Source organism: Penicillium chermesinum (assembly GCF_028974085.1).
Source record: "Penicillium chermesinum strain IBT 19713 chromosome Unknown utg000006l:1.0-2335141.0:1.0-2336784.0, whole genome shotgun sequence".
Taxonomy (NCBI): Eukaryota; Fungi; Ascomycota; class Eurotiomycetes; order Eurotiales; family Aspergillaceae; genus Penicillium; species Penicillium chermesinum.
Genome location: NW_026695316.1, coordinates 581920 through 605396, shown reverse-complemented (window position 1 = coordinate 605396; position 23477 = coordinate 581920). Strand labels below are relative to the sequence as shown.

General features: G+C 52.4%; 11 protein-coding genes across 11 annotated transcripts; 7 read left to right on the top strand and 4 right to left on the bottom strand.

The window, feature by feature from the left end:
• Positions 1–600: 600 nt before the first annotated feature.
• N7468_008005 (DNA helicase ZGRF1-like domain-containing protein) lies at positions 601–1488 on the top strand (the record flags this gene model as incomplete). The annotated part of the gene is made up of 1 exon (XM_058477301.1): positions 601–1488. One exon carries the CDS (start codon positions 601–603, stop codon positions 1486–1488), a length of 888 nt encoding a protein of 295 aa, XP_058327646.1.
• Positions 1489–1598: 110 nt separating this feature from the next.
• N7468_008004 (uncharacterized protein) lies at positions 1599–2165 on the top strand (the record flags this gene model as incomplete). Its single annotated transcript, XM_058477300.1, has 1 exon — positions 1599–2165. One exon carries the CDS (start codon positions 1599–1601, stop codon positions 2163–2165), a length of 567 nt encoding a protein of 188 aa, XP_058327645.1.
• A 507-nt stretch (positions 2166–2672) lies between these two features.
• N7468_008003 (class I SAM-dependent methyltransferase) lies at positions 2673–3913 on the bottom strand (the record flags this gene model as incomplete). The annotated part of the gene is made up of 3 exons (XM_058477299.1): positions 2673–3355; positions 3490–3606; positions 3829–3913. The coding sequence occupies 3 exons, from the start codon at positions 3911–3913 to the stop codon at positions 2673–2675; spliced, it is 885 nt and encodes a 294-aa protein (XP_058327644.1).
• Positions 3914–4564: 651 nt separating this feature from the next.
• On the bottom strand, positions 4565–5521 carry N7468_008002 (PH domain-containing protein; the record flags this gene model as incomplete). Its single annotated transcript, XM_058477298.1, has 1 exon — positions 4565–5521. The coding sequence occupies one exon, from the start codon at positions 5519–5521 to the stop codon at positions 4565–4567; it is 957 nt and encodes a 318-aa protein (XP_058327643.1).
• A 13-nt stretch (positions 5522–5534) lies between these two features.
• Positions 5535–9507, bottom strand: N7468_008001 (uncharacterized protein; the record flags this gene model as incomplete). The annotated part of the gene is made up of 5 exons (XM_058477297.1): positions 5535–6473; positions 6523–6762; positions 6828–7353; positions 7382–9051; positions 9106–9507. 5 exons carry the CDS (start codon positions 9505–9507, stop codon positions 5535–5537), a joined length of 3777 nt encoding a protein of 1258 aa, XP_058327642.1.
• Positions 9508–10552: 1045 nt separating this feature from the next.
• On the top strand, positions 10553–11601 carry N7468_008000 (U2-type spliceosomal complex subunit CWC24; the record flags this gene model as incomplete). Its single annotated transcript, XM_058477296.1, has 3 exons — positions 10553–11092; positions 11151–11448; positions 11516–11601. The coding sequence occupies 3 exons, from the start codon at positions 10553–10555 to the stop codon at positions 11599–11601; spliced, it is 924 nt and encodes a 307-aa protein (XP_058327641.1).
• Positions 11602–13673: 2072 nt separating this feature from the next.
• On the top strand, positions 13674–14679 carry N7468_007999 (DUF3431 domain-containing protein; the record flags this gene model as incomplete). The annotated part of the gene is made up of 4 exons (XM_058477295.1): positions 13674–13870; positions 13945–14117; positions 14180–14570; positions 14631–14679. 4 exons carry the CDS (start codon positions 13674–13676, stop codon positions 14677–14679), a joined length of 810 nt encoding a protein of 269 aa, XP_058327640.1.
• Positions 14680–15133: 454 nt separating this feature from the next.
• Positions 15134–17366, bottom strand: akuA (uncharacterized protein; the record flags this gene model as incomplete). Its single annotated transcript, XM_058477294.1, has 6 exons — positions 15134–15244; positions 15322–15537; positions 15590–15693; positions 15741–16587; positions 16649–17251; positions 17304–17366. The coding sequence occupies 6 exons, from the start codon at positions 17364–17366 to the stop codon at positions 15134–15136; spliced, it is 1944 nt and encodes a 647-aa protein (XP_058327639.1).
• A 380-nt stretch (positions 17367–17746) lies between these two features.
• On the top strand, positions 17747–19076 carry N7468_007997 (ferrochelatase HEM15; the record flags this gene model as incomplete). Its single annotated transcript, XM_058477293.1, has 2 exons — positions 17747–17980; positions 18039–19076. 2 exons carry the CDS (start codon positions 17747–17749, stop codon positions 19074–19076), a joined length of 1272 nt encoding a protein of 423 aa, XP_058327638.1.
• Positions 19077–19937: 861 nt separating this feature from the next.
• On the top strand, positions 19938–21802 carry N7468_007996 (putative tetracycline-efflux transporter; the record flags this gene model as incomplete). Its single annotated transcript, XM_058477292.1, is given in 3 exon segments — positions 19938–20111; positions 20205–21569; positions 21587–21802. 3 exon segments carry the CDS (start codon positions 19938–19940, stop codon positions 21800–21802), a joined length of 1755 nt encoding a protein of 584 aa, XP_058327637.1.
• A 415-nt stretch (positions 21803–22217) lies between these two features.
• N7468_007995 (uncharacterized protein) lies at positions 22218–23261 on the top strand (the record flags this gene model as incomplete). Its single annotated transcript, XM_058477291.1, has 1 exon — positions 22218–23261. The coding sequence occupies one exon, from the start codon at positions 22218–22220 to the stop codon at positions 23259–23261; it is 1044 nt and encodes a 347-aa protein (XP_058327636.1).
• Positions 23262–23477: the final 216 nt, after the last annotated feature.

Sequence of the window (23477 nt, the reverse complement as noted above, 5' to 3'; positions counted from 1 at the left end):
CCTCACCACCACCATTTTTAGCTTGAGAAAGGCCATCTTATTGGTGGAATCAATTGGGATCACTTCACGTGCATGGGGGCCAGGACCGAGTTGACTAAGTAATTTGTCGAATGGAGCTGTTTCCCACTCCACCTTCGTAACTGGCAAATCAAGGCTGGATTTAATTCATGGTAGCCTGCGCCTGGGCCCCCAGACCTGCAGCTTAGACTTCATTAGCGGCTCTTAACGAATTTATGAGCCGGGAACGAGGGGCACGCTGGCCTTCTCCTCTGAAGCATCATAGTTACGATCGCCAGTGGCAACGAGTGCCTGGGACTTGCGGAGTGGCCCACTTTCTCCTGATTCCGTTGAAATGGGAACTTAAAACGGTTTTGGTTGTTTTTTCCCGATGAGCTTTGACCTGGAGGGGCCTGAGGGGGCCTGTGGGGGGCCTGGATGCCTTGCAGCCTTCTCGGCTTGAGCCTTATCGATAAGCGACGCGTCGCCTTCCAAGGTTCTAAGGTTGCCAGACTCGTTTTCGATTATACACTACGGCCGTGCATTGCCTCAGTCCGAGCTTCACCGGGGCTCTAGAGCCCGGGATGTTTGCTCTTCTCCAAAATGTCCACGCCATCCTCAACTGCACGATCTGCCGTCACGCCCCAAGTGACCGCGTCTGTCATCAAATTCCAATGCCTGTACACTCATGACCTACGTCGCAAATCGAAGCGCTGGCAAGATGGGTATCTCAAGTTTCACTCCTTCAATAAGCGTGTGATGGTTTATGATGACAGTGGAACCTTCGTCGGCGATCACCACTGGCGCTCTGCTGAGGAAGTTCAAGACGGTGATGAACTCGAGTTAGATAAGGGCGTGTTGATTGAAGTGGGCGAGCGGCTCAGCACCACCCAGACCGATATTACGAACCTGTTCGATAAGAAGAAATCCAGCCAGGCCTCCCCCGCCAGGGGTAATCAGAACCCCCTTCAGTCTCAAGCTCCGCGAATATCGACCGCACCTACACCTGCCCCCACACGTACGAACCCACCTCCAAGCCGTTCCTCAGGCACATCACAAACATTTCGTTCATTGAACGATCTGCTGGGGATCAAGAAGAACCAACCCCCGGCACACCCTCATGGCGAACGACCTCAGCCTCAAGCAAACATTCAAGGATCGAATGAACCAGCTCAGAAGCGGCAAAAGGTAGCGATCTCGGCATGTACTACTCCACCTAGCAGGGAGGACGTAATGCCTCAGAGGCCACCAGCTACCAGTATCACCGCTCGGCCACCACCTATCAAACCTCTTGGGCCAAGACCACCGGACATACCGACCTCAGTTGGTACCAAAAGAAAACGTTCATCCGAGGTGGTGGATTTGACGGAACTTGATGATGAGCCCCATACCACCACTGGAAATGCACCGGTCCAGCCTCTGCCTCAAAATAGTTTGAAATCACCCATGCCCCCTCCGCAGGAAAACCAAGCCGAGTCCCTGCTAAAGTAAATAGTTTCAGTGCTTCATCGAAGGGTCAACAGCCTCCAAAAGAGAAACCAGCCATGAGGGATACCCAAGAAAGTTATCGAACAGCCGCGTCTCGTGGGTCTGCTCCAAAAATGGGCATGGAGACAGCAGAGCCCACGGGCAGAGAGGAAACTACTCTCTCCCTGGTTGCTCCAGATGATATGGTTCTCGATGTTCCCGTTGACTCCATGCCAATTTTTATGCAACCTCCACGCAAGAAACTCATACATACCGCACTACTTCCAAATAGCAAGACTGAGAAGCCGAGGAAGCTCGCCAAAGCCAAAGCACCCACTAATCCAAATCTGAGCGTGGAATACGCACCATCAAAAGCGACACAAGTTATACTTGAGGAGTTGGCCGAAGGCTCGGGCTCGGACTTGGAAAACGCCCCTTCCAGCCAGGATCCCGCCACTCGCCGGGCTTCGTCTGCTCCTAGAAATCAATCCAGAAGGCATGAGGCGTCGCTTCAAAAATCACTCTCCGATCCTTCTGCACTAACCAGACCCACGGTCCAAACAAGGCCTACCCTCATGCGGAGTGCAATGAGTGCCGTACCAGAAGAGGCTGAGGGGCACGAGGAGGGCCCTTGGACTTCTGAGGCACTGGATCTTTTTGATTTCTGGCCACCAGGTCGGCCGAAGCCAAGTTCAAATTGATCCTTGATCTTTGTCGATATGGGTGGGTTTGTTGATTGTTTTGCTTTATTTGATACCCGAGAGCAAGCGCAGGCTTGATGTACATACGTTCCATACGGTACTTAGACTATGATACCCACTCACAGAGGAGCGATATGATGCCCGTGAATTGCGTAATCCACTTTATGAAGACCTCAGTCCCAGCGGGATATCCACATTGGGTAATAGCTGAGAAACCGTACTGGGAATTCGGGTGACCCTAGGTGGAACTGTACGATGAACCCCTTGCCTCTCCCAACGGTGGAATTAGCAGGAGCTTATCAAGCTGCAGAGTTGTCACTGCTTATAGTCCGGTTATAGAATGGAAATTGCGAAGGTACGGCACAGGAGCGGGCAGATCAGTTTCTTTTTATCAACTGGGGACAAGTCGAGTCCTGTCATCCAGACCCATCCACTCCTCTAGGAATAGAACAAGAAGAAGAACCTCAAATTTCCCAAAATACTAGTTACTACGCGCATTCAACACTACTACAGACTCTTCTTCGTCAAAACTCCCGATATATACGGCATAGCAGACCACTCGAAATGCCTCTCCAGCTCCACACTCTCCCACCCTCCATCCACCGCGGCCGCTTGCCTCAATGCGCCCTCCGTATCTCGATCCAGACAGCAATCCCCGATATAGAACCTCCACCCTAAAAACATATAAACCGCCTGCGCAACTCTCGCTGCAAAGGACCCCTTCGCCGTCCGCCACGGGTTCACCACATGCTCCACAACAAGCAGCCGGCCACCCGGCTTCAGCAGCGAGTACAGCTCCCGCGTCGTCTTCTCCATCGCGGGAACGGAGCAGAGCACCCGGACACAGAGAATTGTATCGAAGACGCCCGCTGCGGGGTCTACATCGTACGCGGCCAGGGCAGAGGGCGAGTCTGTCCCCAGCGCGGGGAGCAGTTCCTCGGCGGCTACCCCGCAAGGGAGGACGTGGTACTTGGAGCCCAGGCCTTCGGAGGCGGCTTTGCGGCGCAGCTCGCTGTGCAGGCCGGTGCAGGGCTCGGCGCCGTAGATGGTGGTGATGGCGCTGCCTTTGAGAAGCGGCATTTGGGTTCCTGTTCCCGGGCCGATGTCGAGAACTACTCCTTTGGAGGTCTTGAGAAGCGGTGGTATTAGGGCTGAGGAGCCGACTGGCTCGGCAGCTTCCTCTCTCGGTCCTGAGAGTCAGTCAGTATAAAGGTTTCGTTTGGTTTTGATTCGTATGTATTCGGGGTTTGTTTGATTAGGTGTAATCTCCGTTTTTCTTGGGCATTTTCAATGGACGTTCGTTGGGAAGGGGGTTTGGACTTACTGGAGAATTCAATCCAGAATCGCCCAAAGGCTTCATCACGAAGTTTGGAAGTTTGGAAAATTGGTGCGAGAACCTGGCCCTTCTGGAAGACAGCTTCGGAGCAGACGCGATAGTAATCTGAGCGCCGTCGTTAGTACATTGGATTCGAATGATAATTAATGAAAAGTTTCAATGAAAGTAAGCTATATGGTATTCTTGAGCGTTGAAGTCAGGCCCAAGCTGGAGTACCACTCGTAGGAATATCATCGCCGATTCCAATCACCGAGTTCGGTGATTGATTTCAATTGGTAGGTCTATGAAATATGGCAGGGGAAAGCAGGACTGTCAGGGTGGACTAACGAGTTGCTGCCCACCACATCAGAGCCGAAGGCTCCAGCAGGCCTTTAAACCTCTCTATAAAAGAATCGGGAGCGGCAGGATTCATTTCAGGACGAATAGAAGAAGTAGAAAGCGATCCTTTCCTACTCCCGAATCTACGGTTATATGTGGGGCGTGTTGGTCACGTGGTCTTATCAAGTATCCATAGATCGTCTGGTCTGATGCCGATTGAAACGACTCACGGGACTCGTTCGGTACACTTCCGTCTGGCTACGACGGGTCAAGGTTGAGTAAATGCAAGACCTAGATTTTGGTATGAACTCACGTTCTGGTGCATCTGTCAAAACAAGACTCGAACAGGATCACACGGAATTATCAACAGAAAAGGGAAATGTAGTGATGGTCTGACCAGACCGAACAGTGACTGATAGAATACAGCACTAGAAGGAACAAAAGAGGGACTGGACAAGAGATGATGGCTCTGAGGAGAGGAGTGACAAGGGAAAAAGAAAAACAATGATTGACAATTGTGTAATGTAGTAGGTGGTAGTGTAGCCAATGCAGGTTAAGCCGAAAAAAAATGTCTGGCAACACAAAATAAGACAGATATACCTTCTATCTGTTGGAATGGGAGGAAATGCTGGGACGAGGGAGAAAACAAAGAGACTCGTGGCAATTACAAAGTAGACGCAAACCGTCTGGTTTGAGGACCTGCCCGCAAACTCGATCAAACCATGACCAAAGCAACGTGTTTTTTTTAGTGGTGGGAATGGATGCGGTTCACCCGCGGGCTGAATTTGCTGGTGCGGGAGAGCGAGCCCACATCGTGCTTTCCGTCGCAGCAGGCACGGACGTTCTCAAGTTTATCATCATCGTCATGCACATGGTGTGCATGTGGAAAACTCTCGACGCTCTCCTGCCCCTGAAGGCTCTCATCGTTAATGCTGGAGGACTGGCCATGGCGACCCTTCAGACTAGTGATCGATCCGCGGATTGACGCATTAAGCATGGTACTGAACCGGGATGAAGAGCGTTGTCGTTCGTCGGGAACTTGCAAAGAGGTGTGTCCCGGGGAACTCAAAGCTGGCGAGGCACGTCCAGAGGTAGCAACGGATCGGAAAGACATAGCCGAGGCGGCTCGAGGTGGGACCTTTGACGCGTGTCGGGCTCCGCGGCTCTTCTGTGAAGAGATCGACATCCTAGCAGCGGTGCGAGATGCAGATCGGAAACCCGGATTAAACTCGTCGATGTCATCCAATGTCACATTATCCTGATCGGCAGGGTTCTCGTCGGTCTCTCTCAAGAGAAGATATGATAGAGCATTGAACCAAGTCTCATGTCTCTGGCTAGTAGATGCCGTGAATCGGACCTTCCGGCCAGGGCTGATCACTTCCAAGCTACGGTGGTGCAAGCCAGGAGGATAAGGATTGTCATCCGCAACAACGCGAACTGCTTCAATAGGCACACTCTTTGTTTTGAGTTCACTCTTTCCGGCAGTTTGGGGGTCGTGGGTACTCCAGTACAGCGTACGGGTGTACGGATGAACCCAGAAGTACCGTCGGTGTCGTGTTGTGGACATGTCTGCAGACCCAGTCTTTCGAGTATACTTCCAGAGGAACTCGCCGATCATTGTCTGAGTGATTGCCTGGATCATGCGTGGATCAGTGTTGGCTCCGTACCCGTGTGGCATGGGGCCAGCGTGAGGGTTGCTCATGTTAAACCTCTCATCAATCTCCGAAGCGAACGAGGAAACTGACGACCGTCGGGACATTTGACTCAGACTTCCTCTCCTCATGCGTGCATGTGTAGAAGCGGTGCGAGTGGATGGCGCCCGAGGAGCGGACTCTCCGGGGGGTTCGTGGGGCTGTCTGCGCGTTCATCCGATAAGCAGATGCAGGGGCCAAAGGAGGGCCCATGATTGAAGGAGATGGCTCTGGTGCGGGCATGTCCATTGACCGTTTCTCTGCAGCTAGGATTGCCTCCCGATGGTCGGCCGGCAATGGTGGATGGAGGCTAGAAGCGTGGCTTGCGGCGGTATCTGGTCGGAGAGGCGTCGATCCAGCTGACTTGGTCGACGATTGTTGTCGAGACGGGGGCTTGGGGGTAGCAAATGGTGAGCTTGCAACGGCGGTCTGGGCGGCCGCAGTTGCCAAGTCCCTCGATTGTTTGCTATCACGGGAAGAGAGAGGCCGAATAGGGTCACGTTCCATTAAGATTCGGTCAATTTGCTTAGAAGAAAGGATGGTTTGAGAGCCTTGGTCCATGCTAACAGAGCTGGAAAGGGACCTGGGTGAAAGGGGCAGAGCATTGCCAGAGATATCATTAAGAGCCAACCCTGTGCTTGCCCGGCGGTCGGTGTCGGCGCTGGTCCCGTTTTGAATCGTCTCGGTAGGCTTGTCCTCGTAGATCGGCACGGCAGCAGCTTTGGGCTCCTCGACTGGATCGGTCTGAATTGCAAAATCTGACATGGCAGGAATCACACGTGGCGAAGGGATGACTGGAAGAGTCTCCACGGAATTTAATGCTGAGAGAGACGAAGCCGGCTGAACGTGCTCAATAACCTTAGGGAGGACAGGCTCTGTGAACGAGGGAGACAGCCAAGAGAGCGAAAGTTCTGGGTAAACTGGCTCAGGGGGCAGGGGCCGTAATGACAATGGGCTCCGGTGCTGGGGCGGGCTCAGGCAGTTTATATTCGACCGGTTCCGTGTGCTGCACGGAGAGCGTTGAGAGTCCCAACTCATAGCTAGGGGTCTCTTTCTCGATAACAGGAACGGAAGCGGGGACGGGCTCGGGCTCAGGCTCAGGCTCAGGCTCAGGAAGCTGGGGCTTAACAGGCTCAGTGGAGTTTGTGAAAAGATTTGACAAGCTCAGCTCAGGGAGTTCCCGAGGGACTTCAACGGGTACTTCAACTGGGACCTCCACAGGCACCTCCACGGGGACCTCAACACGAACAACCTCTGGTTCGGGAGAACGGCCAACACAGGCTCCGTAAATTGTGACTCGATCGAAGACACGCGCACTTCCGGAACATCAGGAACAGGAACTAATTGTTTGACAGGCTCAGTGACCGGTCCAGAAATGTAGCCGATGCTCAGCCCTGGCCACTTGGGCGCTGAGGGCAGAGTCTCTTCAGAAATGATTTCGGCTAGGGTCAAGTCAGGAAGCACAGGGGTATCTGATTGCGTGCCTGCCTCCACAGGCTGACTCTGAGTCTGGACTTGCGCAGAGTGGTCATCCCATGCCATTTTAGGTGGTGTAGGGACGTTCGCCAAATGCTCATGGTCTACAGGAGACTTGGGCGTCCACTGCGTTCCTGAGCTGACCAGCCCGGGAATGCCCTGCTCTTTTGAAATCTCACGCTCTGCGGTTTTCTGTGGCGTTGCGGGAGTGTCGGCCACAACTGCAGCCCCTGCGGCTCCTGCGACGACTCCAGCAGCACCTGATACAGCTGCTTCGCTGACTGTAGTTGGCTCCCATGGCTCAGTCATCATACCGGAGTCGACCATCACAGGCTTAGGAGTAGCTTCCAATGATACTTCCGAAGGCCTGCGGGAATCAGACACAGGCAGCATACGAGGAGTAGAGGATTGGGAGGTAGCTGCAGCCTCTTCTTCTTCCCCCTTCTTCCCCTTCCTCACCACCTTCAAGTTCGGCAAGCTCCGCAAATAAGCTCTGACCTTCTTGCGCAGGTGCTTGCTCGAAGCTTGGAGCTGGAGAGTTACGTGCGCTCGAAGGACGGCTGTTGGACGCCATTGGAGCCTCGCCGGACGGGCGGATGCGTCTGAGAATGCTTCGTTTGGAACGCACGCGGCGGGAAATATGGATCTGGCTAGGAGAATATCCCCCATCTTGGTCGGTTTCACTGTCTGATGTAGAGGCAGAGCTGTGATAGGCATTGTTACCACGGTTCTTGTTCATCACCAGAGACGAGCTAACACGCTGGCGCGGAGTGCTCTGAATAGTGCGTTCAGTTTCGGTAAGGTCTGCAGAGTCACTGCTGTCATCTGCCATACTCTCCAAACCAGTCTGGAAAGCCTCGCTTTCGGTAGCAGTTGCACGTTCATTGGCTGTCTCGAATCCATCCTCAGCTTCCGTAGCAGTTTGGTACATGTCAGCGGGCACATCCGTAGAATCGGACTCGAAGGCGGGGCGGCTCTGAGATGAACTTGACAATGCTACGCGGGTCGGGCTGATTTGACCAGCGTTATCTTCCCAGTCAGTGTCATGCAACTCAACCGTAGACTTTTCCTTGCGACCAGCGCCCAGCAGATCCGGTCGGGCAGGCTTACGGAAGGACTCTTCCTTCTTCTTGAGACTCTTCTTTGCCGCACCGTTAGGCGCGGCAGAGTCACGACGGCGCTGCTCCACCTCATCCCGAGCCTCTTGCAGCATGCGCTTGAGCTCAATCTTTTCGGTCTTCTCTCGATGAATGGTGCTCTTGAGGTTTTGGATCATGCGATGAGCATGACCGAGTGAGCTCTTCAGAGTTTCCGACTCTAGGTGGCCATGGCGAGGGGTAAACTTGTTGGGGGACTGCGGAGGAGAGCTTTCAGGAGTGATATGTTCAGGCTCTTCCTCGTCATTATCGTTGGATTGGTCTTGATGGCCTTGTGACTCGTGCTGTCGAATCCGCATCGCAACAGCCTTGGCCAGCTCTTGATTTTGGGCTGTCATCTCTTCGAGTTTTTTGAGGAGAGCCGATTTCTCGAGGTCACCAGCATTAAGGTTGCGACGCAAAAGATGGATCTCAGAGTCATTTGCTTTCTTAACAATGGCTTGCTCCTCAAGCAGCTTCGAGTTGGTCTGCTTGAGTTCCTCCAATTCCCGCTCCACGGCGTTCTTTTCCGCGGTAGATGCACTCAGAATGGTGTTGAGTCTATTCTCACGTTCTGCTGCCTCTTTGATAGCGGCGTTCAACTCATGAGTCTGGGTTTCCAAGGCCCAATTCTCGTCCTTATACCGCTGTTCACTGTCATCAAGAGCACGGATCCTTTGGGCATATCCTTCCGCTTCCAGCTCCAATCGCGCCTTCTCCAAGTTTACCGACTTGAGAGTTTCTTCACGTTCGGCAAGGAGATTCTGTAGCTGTCGAACTTGAGCCAAGAGAGAAGTCGAAATCTCGGTTGCGAATTCGATGTCGTGCACACGGCTCGAGGGTTGGTTGCGCTGCTTACGAGATGGGACGCTGACTTTACTGGGAGAGTTGGTCGCTTGCCCAGCGAACAAGGCGGGGCTCAGCGGGGACTGGAAGAAGTTAGAACGCTAGCAAAGTGCAAAATGGTGAGATGGTCACAATACCTTTTGATCAAATCCAGGAGTCCCGAATTGGTCCTCTGAGCCTGCTTGGCGCTTCGGCGCAAGGAATGCGCGCGCCGTCTCCCGGCCAATTTCAGTGTACTCGCGCTCCAAATCAGCGAGTTTTTGGCGCAGCTCTGGACCCATCTCCCCCTCATCCTGTTGCCGTTCAACTTCTTTGAGTTGTTCTGAGAGTTCGCGTTGTTGATCGATCAGGGCGGTCCCCAATTTGGAAGCCTCCTCTAGCCGGCGCTCGGTCTCAGCCAGGTGGGCCTCGAGGGCTCGCTTGGCCTGGGCCGGGGACGAGGCATTGAGACTGAATAGTTGAGTGTCGAACGAGGAGTATCGGTGAGATTCGCGGGCGGCAGCGGGCTGCACAGAATTAGAAACGAATGGATCCTCCATCATGGAGGTGAGGGAATTGTCGGCTCCGTGGTTGGGGGGCGGTCATCCTCCCGGAGGCGAGGTGGTCTCACGCGACGTCTGGATCCCCAAGATCGGAGGAAACAGTCGCCGTGGAGACTTGGAGTTTTGGCGCGTGAGTGTTGTTGATTAGCAGGGGTAATTCACGGGCATTATTTGGCGGGCCTCGAAGAGGGGAAGATAATCATAGAAGGGTCTGCACCGAGAGCAAGACCGAGCCGACCAGCGACCACAAATCGCGCAACAGGAGATGCGACAATAGGAAAGAAGGGACAGGGAATAGAAGAACCGTCGCGGGATGCGAAGGTGGGAAGAGGGGAATCAGAAAACAAACAGTCACCCAATCAGTCTGGGTTCCCCGTCCCGACAAGCTGACTGGCCAGACGCGCGTGAGTGATGCAGTCCAAGCACAACAAACGGGTTCCGGGGCCTGACACCCTCTGCACCTTCGAAAATGAGACAAAAGAAACAGACACAGAAACAGGAAAGGAAGACTGGTGATAAATTACAAGGAAAATACAAACGTGTTGGTAGGGAACGTCGGGTTGAGTTGGCGAGTAGGAGATGGGAGAGCCCAAGAGAAGGAGAAGACTGAGGGGGGGGCTCTTGGTACCCTGATACACCGGTGCCAATTGGCAAAAACTACGGAGGCCCTCGCAGATGCAAGCACGACAGGGAAGCGTTTCCCCTAGTTACGTCTAATGATCTACTCCGTACCTTGCGGGGGGGGGTTCTAGAATTCTTATCTGGGGTTGTGCCATGCACCGTTTATACTTGCAGGGGCGACGCTCTTTCCAAGGTTCCTCGTGCGATTATTGTCTGTTATGGTTTTCTATTTTGGTGCGTGTTTGCACATTTTGCATTGTCGGACCCATGGTTGAGCCCGGGCTCCTTAGTCATCCTGATTTTCAATCCAGGTCTACATCATCGCTAGGCTTTCTAGGACCTTCGTTAATTTCTGGTCAACCTCGAATATATTTTGGCTCTTGACCATTTCACACTCTGGATTCTCTTCTAGTCCGCCAACATGCCAGGAGAGACGGAATCTGTCGATGCAGTTCCCCAGTTCGGCTTCAAAAAGCGCTCCAAGCCCAAGGGCAACTTCCGCAAGAAACCCGCCACACCACCACCTGCCTCCGACTCGGGGAGCGACTTCTCTTCCGATGAAGATAATGACGGACGGCGCATTAAGCGCCGACGCCCCAATGTAGCTGTCACAGCCTCGTCCGCCGCGAATACCACAAGAAAAGCCCCAGCCGTCCCAGAATCCAGCGGTCCGCTTCCCTTGACCTCCAGTAACGATGCGACGAAACAATCCAACTGGTACGATGAGGAAGACTTGAGCGCAAAGAACCTGCTAGGATCAACGCGGAACAAGCCGCAGGGTTCTACATCAGGTCCGGATGGCACGTACAAGGGTGCCGCCAACTACACATCTTTCATTCAAAAAAACCCAGATGCGCCGAAAAAGTTTGGACCAGTCAAGGCTTCTACCAACGTGCGGACGGTGACTACAATGGACTTTGCGCCCGATGTGTGTAAGGACTGGAAGCAGACGGGATTTTGTGTAAGTTTTCACTCCAATGGTTCCCTCTTACGAGTAATGTACTGACATCTCTATACAGGGCTTCGGTGACAGCTGCAAGTTTTTACATTCGCGTGAAGTATACGCTCAGGGCTGGCAACTGGATAAGGAATGGGAGGATGTGACAAAGGGCAAGAAACCGGGCGGGAAGATGGTAGCGCAAAGAGGCGGTCTGAAAAAGACGGAGGACGAAGAAGACGAGGATGAGGATGCTCTGGATAATATACCATTTGCTTGCCTCATCTGTCGAAAGCCCTACCAAACCCCTATTGTTACGAAATGCGGACACTACTTTTGCGAGTCCTGTGCTCTGAAACGGTACCGGAAGGATCCAAGTTGTGAGGCATGCGGGGCGGGCACGGGGGGGTGTTTTCAATGTCGCGAAGAAGCTCAATGTGTTACTAGACAAAAAGCGAGAGCGTGCCCGGAAGAAGCGAGAGAAGGCGATCGAGGAAGGGGAAGAAGTGAGTGAGGAGGAAGAAGCTGAGTAGATTCTTCGCCTGAGCCTCAATGCAGTGAGCGGCAGCCGGACTGCCCTCGGAGAATAAACGCTGTTATTTTTGGCATATTCCACATGGCCATATCATGTACATTAGCAAATAATGTAGATAAGGAAAAAGAAAAGTCCTTGAACCTTTCAAAATCCGTCTCATTTGTTGCCGGTTAGCCCTGCTAAGATATGTAGCCAACTCAGGATAAGCAGGCCGAGCATGGTATCATGATGCCATCGGAACTTTCAGATGTTACATCCATCCGACAAGCATTCCAAGCCTTCCCATATCTGCTTGCGCACAGTCGCCCTGGGGCTGCTGAGGTACTAGTTACCAAGGTGTACAAGCATATATCTGCATCCAGTCCGAGTCAAGCAATCACACGGCGTCTCAGCTGCAAGCCTCTCGAAACCTGACGCACAGTCTTATTTTAGCACATGCTTCTTACGGCGGAGCGCAGACCGGCAAAGCAACTACTCCGTATTGGAATGGAATATTGACAGCACAGCCCCGCTGGGGTCCGCCGCGAAGTTGGTTCCGGGCGGTTATCATTAGTTACCCCTCATGCAATGACGCCACACCTAGATCGTAGCCTTGGAATAACCACAAATAGACCAAATGTTTAAGCCTATCTATATATCTACGTTATCCCAAACCACGAGTCATAGGGGGACGCGCGGCTGCCTACGCGCTCTGCGGGTTCCTCTTGCGGGGAAACTGCTGTGGACAGTCACCGAGCCTCGTGCGGGTACTTTTTAGGCGGGCAGCTCCACGATATATAACTGCATATTTGCGGAAATTGAGGAATTCGGGACATTGTCATTGGTCTGTTCATTTCCGAGGATAACAGGTAGTCGTGGGTTACCCTGATTCTCCAAATAGTTCCGTACCACTTTATCATATTGTGCTAAGTGGTACCAACAACTCATCTGTACATATGATGACAAGGCAGCCATATAGTAGTTACCAGTTGACTCTGGAGTGGGGGGTGGGGCGAGTCCTCATGGCGGCGATGGTGAGCCTGAAAATCGGGGCTTGGTCCCGGGGTACGCCTTAGGCTGTGCAGGTTCTCGAGGCAAACATGTCTCTTCGGAAACAAAACTGTAGAAGCCAGAGCGCGCTGTATATGTACGTATCTGGAGGTGCGTGCATTCGGACCCGCTTTCCAGCGACTCGGGACTCAGGGGTCAATCTGATTACTCGAAACCGCACTACTACTCCGTAAAGAGCACTTGGACCAGACGGAATTGAATGGCGCTATGGAGCGGGGGACAGATGGCTTCGGCCGGCGTTCAAGGTTCAGTTCCTGCATTTTCCTGGGCTTTGCCACGGGAGACCCATGGATCTTCCTGTGCCTTACCAGGCAGCGGCCCCAGATCCGAGGCGGCTTGTTCGACCGGCCTTCAAACCCTCTCATGATCCGCCATATACGAGGTATTCGAGGGTATTCGAGGGTTCCCCGTTTACACACGCGAAGGCAAGAAGGTCATCGGCCTTGGAAGTTGGACTTCTCGCTCCATTGCCAAGCTTTTGCTCTTCCAGGGAAAAGACGAGGCAACAGACCAATCAGCGGGTGGACCCTGGCCCCATTGCAGTTTCAGGCCAATCCAGGACTGCCTCACACTAGCAGCGCCCCCTTCTTCGCCCCATTTCACCAATGACGCGGCTCAGCCTTTCGCTTTTTCTCTTCAAACTGTTTCCTCTGGTGATCGCCATCCTCCACTGCTCCTTAAATTCTTGTCGCTCCTTGACCTCTATAACGTTTAGCCTGTTGGCTTTAAAGTCCCTCCTTGGCCCCACATTCGGCCCCCTTCTCTCCTTTCTACTAAGTCGTGCCACCCTCGGCTCTTTCCCTACCGCTTTTCTCGTTCCTATAAGGCAGTCGACAGTCCCTCTCCTTCGAACCGCCACATATACAATCAATGGCTCTCTAGTGCTTGTACTCGAAGTTGGTATACGCGGAGCTCCCATCAAGGGCCTGCCTGGAAGAAAACCTTTGCCCTTTCATCATGTTAAAATGGGGAACGCGACTCGCAGTGTGCGCTTCAGCGCTCCTGCTAATTGGGTTATACATGCTAGGATCACATCTCCAGGATGTCTGTAGCCAATATCGCACAGGTGCATACTTGCTGCAACAGCTCGATTGGGAGGCCTCGCCACAACCCGACGCAATCAGGGTCCCACCTCTCCCTCCTGGGGATAAAGTCATTGTTATGGCGAAACTGGAGGAAGAATACACCGGCTGGGTCGAAGAAGAGCTCCGGAGTACGTTCCATCCCCTGGACCCCCCAAAGACGCGGCACTCGACCCATCGTCTTGAACAGACGCTAACCCCCTTTGTAGCTGGCAGCGAGCAATCTACGTCGTCAACCCTTCCTCCGAAACACGATCCAACGACGAAATCCTTACAACCCCCTTCAACAAGGGCCATGAAGCTATGGCCTATCTTACCTACGTAATTGACTACTACGACAAACTCCCCTCGACCATCGTCTTCCTGCACGCCCACCGCTCTGGTTTCTTCCTGGCCTGGCACGTCGATGCCCCCCATGCACGACAACGTGATTGCCATGAAAAGCCTCAACCTGCCTTTCATTCAGCAAAACGGCTATGTCAACCTCCGCTGCAACTGGAACCCCGGCTGCAAGGAGTCCCACCGCGTCAACGCCCACGTCACCGACCAGGTCTGGTGGGACATGTTCTCTGGAACTTCCACCCCCCCCAATGAATACCTCCGACCCTTACCAGGTCTCCCAGAAAGGCGCACAGCGTTTACTCCGGAAGCCTGATCTGATCGGCGCTGCCTGTTGTGCCCAATTCGCCGTGTCCAGATCGCAGGTCCACCGCCGACCTCGTGACGACTATGTCAAGTTCCGCCAGTGGCTGGTCGACACCTCGATGAACGACGCTAGTTCCGGACGGGTTATGGAGTTCATGTGGCATGTTATCTTCGGCATGGAGGCCGTGTAGTAAGTTTCCATGTCCTGGCTGGGTATAATGTTGCCCAAACGTTACTAACGCTTCTCTAGCTGTCCCGAGGAGGAACTCTGTTACTGCCAGGTTTATGGGAAATGCTGAGTACCGGCGGCCTGGCGTTTCGTTCAGTGCTGCATTTCGGAGTTGTGTGCGTTGTACATACGCAGTCATGAGTTGCTCGCCAAGTACATATTGCCATTTTGATACCCTCGCGCATTGTTGCTTTTCTTGCGCATGCCTCGGGAATGCGCTCCCTTGAAGGCTTGGAGTTGAACGGTTGGTTTCGTTGCGAGTATGCTTTCGGGCGTCGGATCTAGACTGCTTGGGACTTGCTTTTTTTAAGCTTAATAATTTTAAATAGAGCACTGCGTGCCTAAAATGGAATTACCAAATATTGGAGACAAGAAATCCATCTCCAGAAAAGACCTTTTCGAGGACAAATGATTTGCGCACAAGTGTATGTAGTGGTTTGAATGTTGATATTGGTCATAAATCATTTGCTAAAAGGCATTCGTTACTTAGCTAGAGAGATCTACCAGATCTACCAGAGATACGCTCAAAGTTTCTGCTCAAAGAATTGCTCCACCCGATCAACGAGATCAGCTTTCTTGCCAGCCGAAGAACGTCCATGTGCATGCAGGAATTCTTTCAGTGTCGGCATCGTCAGCTGTGCGTACAGTTAGCATAGCTCAAATACTTCGTAGACAGAATAAGGGGGAAAAAAAGAAGAAATAAAGCGCCCACCTTCGCAACAGTTCCTTTCTCGAAGCTTTTCTTCACCTCGCTATCGATATTACCAGATTCAACCTTGACGCGTTTTGAAGGAGGAGAACCAGCAGTCTCAGAGCTCTCTTTAGGACCCCTCTTGACAAGGGTTGTTTTCGTAGCTGCCGTCAGGCCTAGCTTCTTAATTTGGGTGTCGAGTTCTTCGGCCCATGCGAGGACATATTCACCCGCACGCTGACACGTCAATATAACAAGCACACTTGTCTCAAGCTTCTGGCAGCCTTACCTTGTCAATTTGGCGGTACTTGGGGATCGTTTTATCCTCCGGTTCGCCGGGATGGTCTTCATCCAAGGCAAGGGCTTGTAAGATGCGATAATGCCATTGGAGTGCTCCTGGGATTAGCAAGGGCTTCGAGGATGTTCAGAGGCAGACTCACAAGGATTGGGATATTTTTGAGGATCATATACAGCCTTCGGAAGTTGGAGCTGCTGGACCACTTGGCGCATCAGGTCGATTAAGGAATCCGGTGCTTCGATCCGGTTAGTTTCGGGGTTTTGTCGCACGTCGTCTGCGAAAGGCAGAGGGATAATCCACATTCCGGGCGGTATTTTTTGGACGCCATTTTCATCGACCTTTTCCTCGCCAGCGATCATGGCTGCCAGAACTGGAGAGGCGTTCTTGCGAGGAATAAACCAGACAAGGGCTAATTTCTGGGACTTCAGAAGCTTTTGCTGCAGAGCTGAGAAGACCCGCGTGGAGCCAATGTAGTCTTCCTCTGAAGGGTAGATGAAAGAAGGGTGCTTCAGATTGGCCCAGAATGGCAGCGCTGACAGGGGCTTGAAGCCAATGATGCGGATCACCGGGTCTCCGAAACTCCTGAGTGCTTGCTGCTCCTCGGTGGTAAACGAGACCTGCTCGCCGCCGAACTTGTAGGCTTTGCGAATGTCGCCCTTCTCGACTGTCTGCGCCGTGTCGTCTGCCATTTGGGTGGTCACACCCTTGGCGATCTGTGGAGTCTCTCCACCGAGCCAGACATAGCAGCTCCTGGCGGGTTCCTGGCGCTTGAGGAGGAGATAGCCGTTCACGGAAATTTTAAAGCCCGGGCCAATCTCTAGTGGTACATTTGAGAACAGTGTTCGTCGGGGTACGGACCTAGAGTTGATACTTGACAAAAGCGAGTTGAGCAAGGAGATGCCATCTCCTTTGGCTGTTGGTTCGTTGGTATCTGGCTGGAGGTATGCAGGTGCTTCTCCGTCCGTCGGCGAAGTTTTGTAGATAATGTCCTTTTTGTTTGATACTAATCAGTTATTGCTCCTATCGACCGACCATATCCATAGGACTTACATCATAGAACTTGGATGTATCGAATTCATGGCCAGGCCGTGAGATCGGAAAAAGCTCGATATTGACCCCAAGATCATACAAATCTCTCGCGCGGACTGTAGCTGCGGAACGAAGGGACTTGTTATCTGCGTGCGGGTTATCCTCATCAGTGACAATGAAGAGGCGCCGCGATAGGAAATTGGGGGCTTTTGATGTGAATATCTGATTGGCGCAGAACAACACGTTGGCCATTGAAACAGGCTCCTTAGAGGGCTGGAGTATTTTTCTGGCTTCTTCTTCATCCTCGGCTAACCCGCGAAGTTCCTTCACTTCTTGGGCAGAAGGGATATCCAGGTCAGTAAAGAGATAGCAATGAGGATAGGAAACAAGGTCTCCATCCTCGTCGTAGAATTTGGAAGCCTCCGTGCCGTACAGAAGGACGCCAATCATGTCTCTGGGATTTGATATGATTCTTTGTTGCATCAAATGATATGCACACTTGAGAGCAGCCGAAGCGGGCGATACCCCACCCGGCTTCTTGGGGTTTTCAGATGGCCGCGGCTCGAGCATTGAGCTGCTCACGTCAATAGCAAAAAGAATGGCATCTTTCACTGCTCGGAAGCTCTGGTTCGTAAGAATATCAGTTTTGGGAGAGGAATTCACAATTTGAACCTACAGTCTCGTCGACCTCTTCCTCATCATACGTCTCATCCTCATGATTGTAGCCTTCATCTGCCATCTTTGCGGGGTTGTAGATAGCAGGAAAAGGACAAAGGGTAGTTTCTCTGTAGGCCACAGGCGCGTCCACGGGTCTCAAGGCAGCAATGACGTGGGGCCGGCAGAAACACGAAATCACCTGGGCGGTGGGAAAGGCGGCGTAGAGAACGTTCCCGATCTGGCCAATCGCCGATCGGGCAGATCGTGTAAGCAGCCCGTGTTTGGCCTAGTTCAGTTTAGGTCTCGACTGGACCGCTATGTAATCGCTATCCTTTATCCGGGGCCCGGGAAATCAGGAACTCTGGTGAAAACGACACCATTTCCTTTCTCAATTTCCGTTCTCCTTCTTGTTAGTTGTGTCAATTACAACCCAAGTTAGACTTGCAATCGAAAAAAAAAAGGATGTCTTTCAACCCAATCGCCTCGCGACGACTATGGGGAAACAGCACCTCGGTGCTACGGTCAGCCTCGAGTTCTTGGAGGTTGAATACACCCCGTTCCTGCGGCTTAGCCACTGTCGTGCCACCAGTGACCCAGGATGCAACGGGTGCTAAGGGCCCGACTGCCATGGTTTTCATGAACATGGGCGGTCCTTCAACCACAAATGAGGTGCACGATTTCCTAAGCAGATTGTTTGTATGTCAATAAGTGTCCCCAGTTACGTCTCAGACAACAAGCTGATTCATTCTTCCAGTCAGATGGCGATCTGATTCCACTAGGTCGTCTGCAGTCCTACATGGGCCCTCTCATTGCCCGCCGGCGAACCCCCAAGATCCAGCAGCAATACTCCGACATTGGTGGTGGATCGCCAATTCGAAAATGGTCCGAATATCAATGTGAAGAGATGTGCAAGATCCTTGACCAGATTTCCCCCGAGACTGCGCCGCACAAACCTTATGTTGCCTTTCGCTATGCGGCCCCGCTGACAGAGACCATGTATGCTCAGCTCCTCAAAGATGGATTTGGAAACGGCAAAGGAGGTCGTGCCGTGGCCTTTACGCAATACCCGCAATACTCCTGCTCAACAACCGGCAGTTCTCTTAATGAATTATGGAAGTGGCGCAACCGCTTAGAAGGCAAAAACGCTGATGGGGAGGTAGACGCTGCTGGTGCCATTAAGTGGAGCGTGATCGACCGATGGCCTACACACGCCGGCCTTGTCGAGGCTTTTGCGCAGAACATCGAGGCTCAGTTAAAGACATACCCGGAGGACAAGCGTGATTCAGTGGTGCTGCTGTTCTCTGCCCACAGTCTCCCCATGAGTGTTGTGAACCGCGGTGACCCTTACCCTGCCGAAGTGGCTGCAACTGTCCACGCCGTCATGAAGCGCCTCAACTTCAGCAACCCATACCGCTTGTGCTGGCAGTCTCAGGTTGGCCCATCTGCATGGCTCGGTGCACAGACCAGTGATACAGTTATGAACTATGTCAACCGTGGTCACACCGATCTTGTTCTTGTGCCAATCGCATTCACAAGCGACCATATCGAAACTCTATATGAGTTGGATCTCGAGGTAATGCACGAGGCGAACAGCCCCGGCGTCAAACGTGCCGAGAGTCTGAACGGCAATCCGACTTTCATTCGGGCTCTTGCAGACATTGCTCACGAGCATCTACAGGAAGGGGAATCTTGTTCGGCGCAGATGACTCTCCGATGCCAGGGCTGCCGAAGTGAACGATGCTTGGAGCAAAAGAAGTTTTTCGCTGGAGAGCGCTCTCATCTTGTCCAGTGATTCGTTCGCTGGTTCTAGGTTCTAGCGTTCATCTCCACTTTCACATCTGTATTATGTACATCGTATCTTACTATTACTAGTATCTTGTAGTCTCAATAGGAGTTTCAGGCCGGCAAAATATTGCTTTGATTCATGGCTCTTGGGCAACCGAGAGAGAAGATAACAAGTGGACTTGAAGAATGTCTAATTACACTGAGCGAATCAGACCATCTTTTGAATAAGAATAAATATTCACAATTCTCCAGCGAAAACTAGGCTAAATCTTCTGGAACTAGATGGAGAATTTGGAGAAATGTGTCGGGATGGAGCGAAGATCCACGAGATCTAGAAGTCGCCCAGGCGAACTTTATCTAGAGCCGCGGCCCTTCACGGCGATGACGCCCCATGCGGTCAACGGTTGTCTTAGTTTAGACAAGCCGGAGATTCTGCATAGTCAGATTCCCCATTTCGATTGGATGATAAAAACAGGCCCCCACCTTGGCTTGCAGCTCAATTGGGGGCGCAATCGCAGTCTGCTGAGGAGATACCTGGAAACCGGCAAGATAAGAAAGCGCAACATACCGGTTGACGCATCTACGCGGCTTGGACCTGCTAGATCATCCTGGCATCCAGACTGTGTCCAGTTTGTATATTCGCTCTGCGTACTGTATCGAGTTAGCTTCGGGTTCCTCCGAGTCACTCTAATTGGCGGGTCCATTTGTTTCCCATTCATGCCAATATCGCGCTCGGAGCTGGAATCCTTCCGACCCCTCGCCAACTCATCCCTGCAGGTCGAGTCAGGCTGAGGCGTCCTGCACTTCACCATTTCAGCTTAAAGCTTACTTGGCCCGCAGGCATCATCAACGCGCGACACTGCAAAAGATGGAGCCGTTAGAGAATGAAGAGTTGTTCGCGGGCGAAGCTGCTCTAATCGCTCAGCAGACTCTGTTCAGGAACACCGGTGACACAACAGACTCCTTGCAAGTCCACAATGAGCCTCTACTTGCCGACGACTCCGACCACGAATGGACGCGCGATGTGCAGCAGGAGCGAGAGGTAGATACCAGACCGGCGTGGAGGAAACCAAGTGTGAGCATTTGATCGGAAATAGTGTCGTTATTAGGTCTAATGAATCTGGTCCTCCTATAGATCTGGTGGTTGCTCCCGTTCGGCTTAATGTATACGTTGGCCCTCGGCGGTGTCGCTGTACCTAAGGTCAACTTGATGATGTCTCTCGTGTGTCGCGACTATTTCGCCGAACAAGCAAAGCTGAATCCCGGCTTTATCAATCCTCCGCTGATCCCTGGGAGAAACAACCCTCAGTGTCACATTCCCGAAATTCAAGCTCGGGTATCTCGCTTTCAGCTTGCAGTCAACCTGATTGCTGGTATTCTCTCCGCCTTGATCAGTCCTCAGCTCGGCCACCTGTCAGATCGATACGGCCGAACCAGGCTACTGGTTGTGTGTGGATTCGGCGCTGCTTGTACCGAGTTTATCTGCGCCCTGTTAGCAACATGGCCCGCCACGATGTCAGTGTACTGGTTCCTTTTGGGGGCCGCTATAGACGGACTGTGCAGTTCGTTTACCGGCACGCAAGCGCTAGTCAACTCCTACGCATCCGATTGCACTCCGCCGGAGCGTCGAAGCGCTGCATTTGGCCTGTTTCATGGCTCGTTATTTCTAGGAATCGCGTTGGGGCCTATGAGCGCAGCGTTCCTCATTGCACACCTCGGATCTTCCAAGGTGGTCTTTTATATCGGATTTGCCCTATTTGCAAGCTTTACATTGGCCCTTCTCCTTGTTGTACCTGAGTCTCTCTCCAAAGAGCGGCAGCTTGCTGCACGTGCTAGACACCATGCCAGACCTAAAGACCCCGAGGCTTCTCACTGGTTCTCACCCAAGAACTTAAACCCATTGAAGCTCTTCGCCCCACTTCGCGTTCTAGTTCCGGCGGTTGGTCGGCCCAGTGAACTGTTCCCAGGTATTGTAGGCGCTAACGCTGGCGTGCGCCGAAACATTATCGTCCTGGCATCGATGGACACGGCTCTGTTTGGAGTCACCATGGGTGTCTCACAGGTGATTGTTCTGTACTCCGAGAGAATGTTTGGCTGGGGAGACGTTGAAACGAGTCTTTACGTGGCCATCGTCAATAGTGTGCGGGTTGTCAACTTGTTTGGAGTTCTGCCTCTTCTTTCCAAGCTGTTTCGAACACCAGTCAAAGACGACGGACATATTCACGGATGTGATATGCTGGATGTTGTCGTCATGCGAGTTTCAGTTTGTTTTGAGATCATTGGCTTCACGGGCTATTCGCTATCCAAGACAGGCCGTGCTTGGATTATTTCGGGTGCTATCAACTGTCTCGGTGGCCTAGGGTCACCAACAGTGCAGTCCTCGATCACCAAGCATGTGCCGAAAGAAAGCGTTGGGCGTATGCTTGGAGCTTTAGGCCTTTTGCACGCCCTGTCTCGTGTCGTTGCTCCTGCCATTCTAAACCTTCTCTACAGCTTCACCGTTAGAACCCTCCCCAGACGGTCTTCATTGCCCTTGGATCTGTGTTTGGTGTGGTCCTTATCCTAAGTTTATTTGTTCGACCTTATGGTATGCCTAATCCTTATCAAACAGCCTGGACTTTGAGTAATGCTAATCTGTCTACAGTCAGCTTGGAAGATGACGGGGATGAGCCAGACATGCCAGCGGAGGCAAACGAAGATGGAGAAGATGAGGAGGATCAATTATTGAGATAACTTTCATTTCATAAGAATTATGAGAAAGCACTACGGTAGGATAAAAGAAGTACAAATTAGAAAGGCCATCATGCCCGCTTTTCCCCAGTAAATTCAAATTCGACGACTGTACTTTGTTATTGCTTTATCGTCTATCGGAGACGATCGGGCGAGCACAAAACATCAGATGATTCTCCGGCTGGCGGGAAAGACCTAAAGCGTCAAATTTTCTCAAATTGGGAAAAATATGGGGTCACCTCGACTTCCAGCATCTTCAATTGTGTTTCTTCGCGCCAACGAGCTCGGGAAAATCATCAATTGATTACTCTACGTATGTCTATGTTCTGACTATCATTGATAATCTTGGTTTTCCTACCTTGCTGGGTCGCTGGAGTCTGCTGGTAACGCCAGCGCACTTCCGCGGCCTGCTCTGTCCATGTTCTCGAAAGCCATGAACACGACGCCGACCGTCCCGTCACGCAATGCCTTGCGTGTACTACGGCAGCTGGCCCTCACCGGCGGTACGGTCGGCAGCTTCTGTACCTTCGCGGCTGTGTCCTATGATATCCATCGTCGGACACGCATCGCCGAGCAGATCATCGAGAACAAACGAACCCTCCGAACCTCCGCTCCCAATTACGATGCGACCGCCTCCGCCCGCCGCATCACTCGCATGAGGGAAGCTGCCGAAGCTGGCGAGTTCATGGGCTCTGCCTCCCTAAAATCACAGCAGGATGTGGGAGAGGTAGATCGTGGAGAAAGCTCTGCACAAGCTGTCCCTAAACAAGAGGCCGCACCGCCTGCGCCCAACTTGCAATCGGCGTCGCACTTCGGCCAGCACCGGAACCCGGCTTTTAATCGCCCGCCTTATCCTCGAGAAAGAAGTTACCGGGTGGATCAGATAGCCAGGGCGTACGAGATTCAGCAAGGGGAGAATCTGAAAGCCGAGGGCCGAAAGCCTCTCGATGAAGTTCTCATCGCCTTGCTGCGCAGCAAAGAAGCAATCAAGGCTGCCAACACGTTCCTGCGGCATGTAACACCGCGGGAAGGAGAAGGAAGAGTGATCTCTTTTGAGAGGCGGAAGATTGCTTGTGATATTTTTGCCATGAACTGTCTCAATGGTAACACGTTCATTGCTCGCTCAATGTTCCAGCGCATTGAAGAGGTCTCCCTTGTCGATGAGGATATGTGGACTGGGCTCATTCATTTGTTGGCTCGGGATGGCCATGTCGAATCTGCGGCTGTGGTGTTCGATAAATATCGTACCAAGTTTTCACTTCCTCCGTATCTGCTAGAGGTTGTCATTCGGTGCTGTATTGAGTCACAGCGATTACATACAGCGAAATGGCTTCTTTTGACTCGCCTTCACCATGATGTGGGAGGCGGCCTGTGCGGAGCCTATCTCGATGGGATTTGGAAGAAGACGCGAAATGTTGAGTTGATCGGCCGTGAATTTGGGAAACTCCTGAGAGGGCCTTAGACGGGCTGGGCGACAGCCAACTGCTAAGGTAATCAACCCCCTGATCAAAGCCTATGTCAACTCTGGCAAACATGAAGAGGCCAGGCTCTTGGTGACGGAAATGTCTGAGAAATTAGGCGTTCAGCCCGATTGCCGCAGCCTGGGCCTTTTGGCTCTTACTCGAGCTCTGGAGTCTGACTGGGAGGGTGTATTCTCAATGTTACGGGAGATGCACAA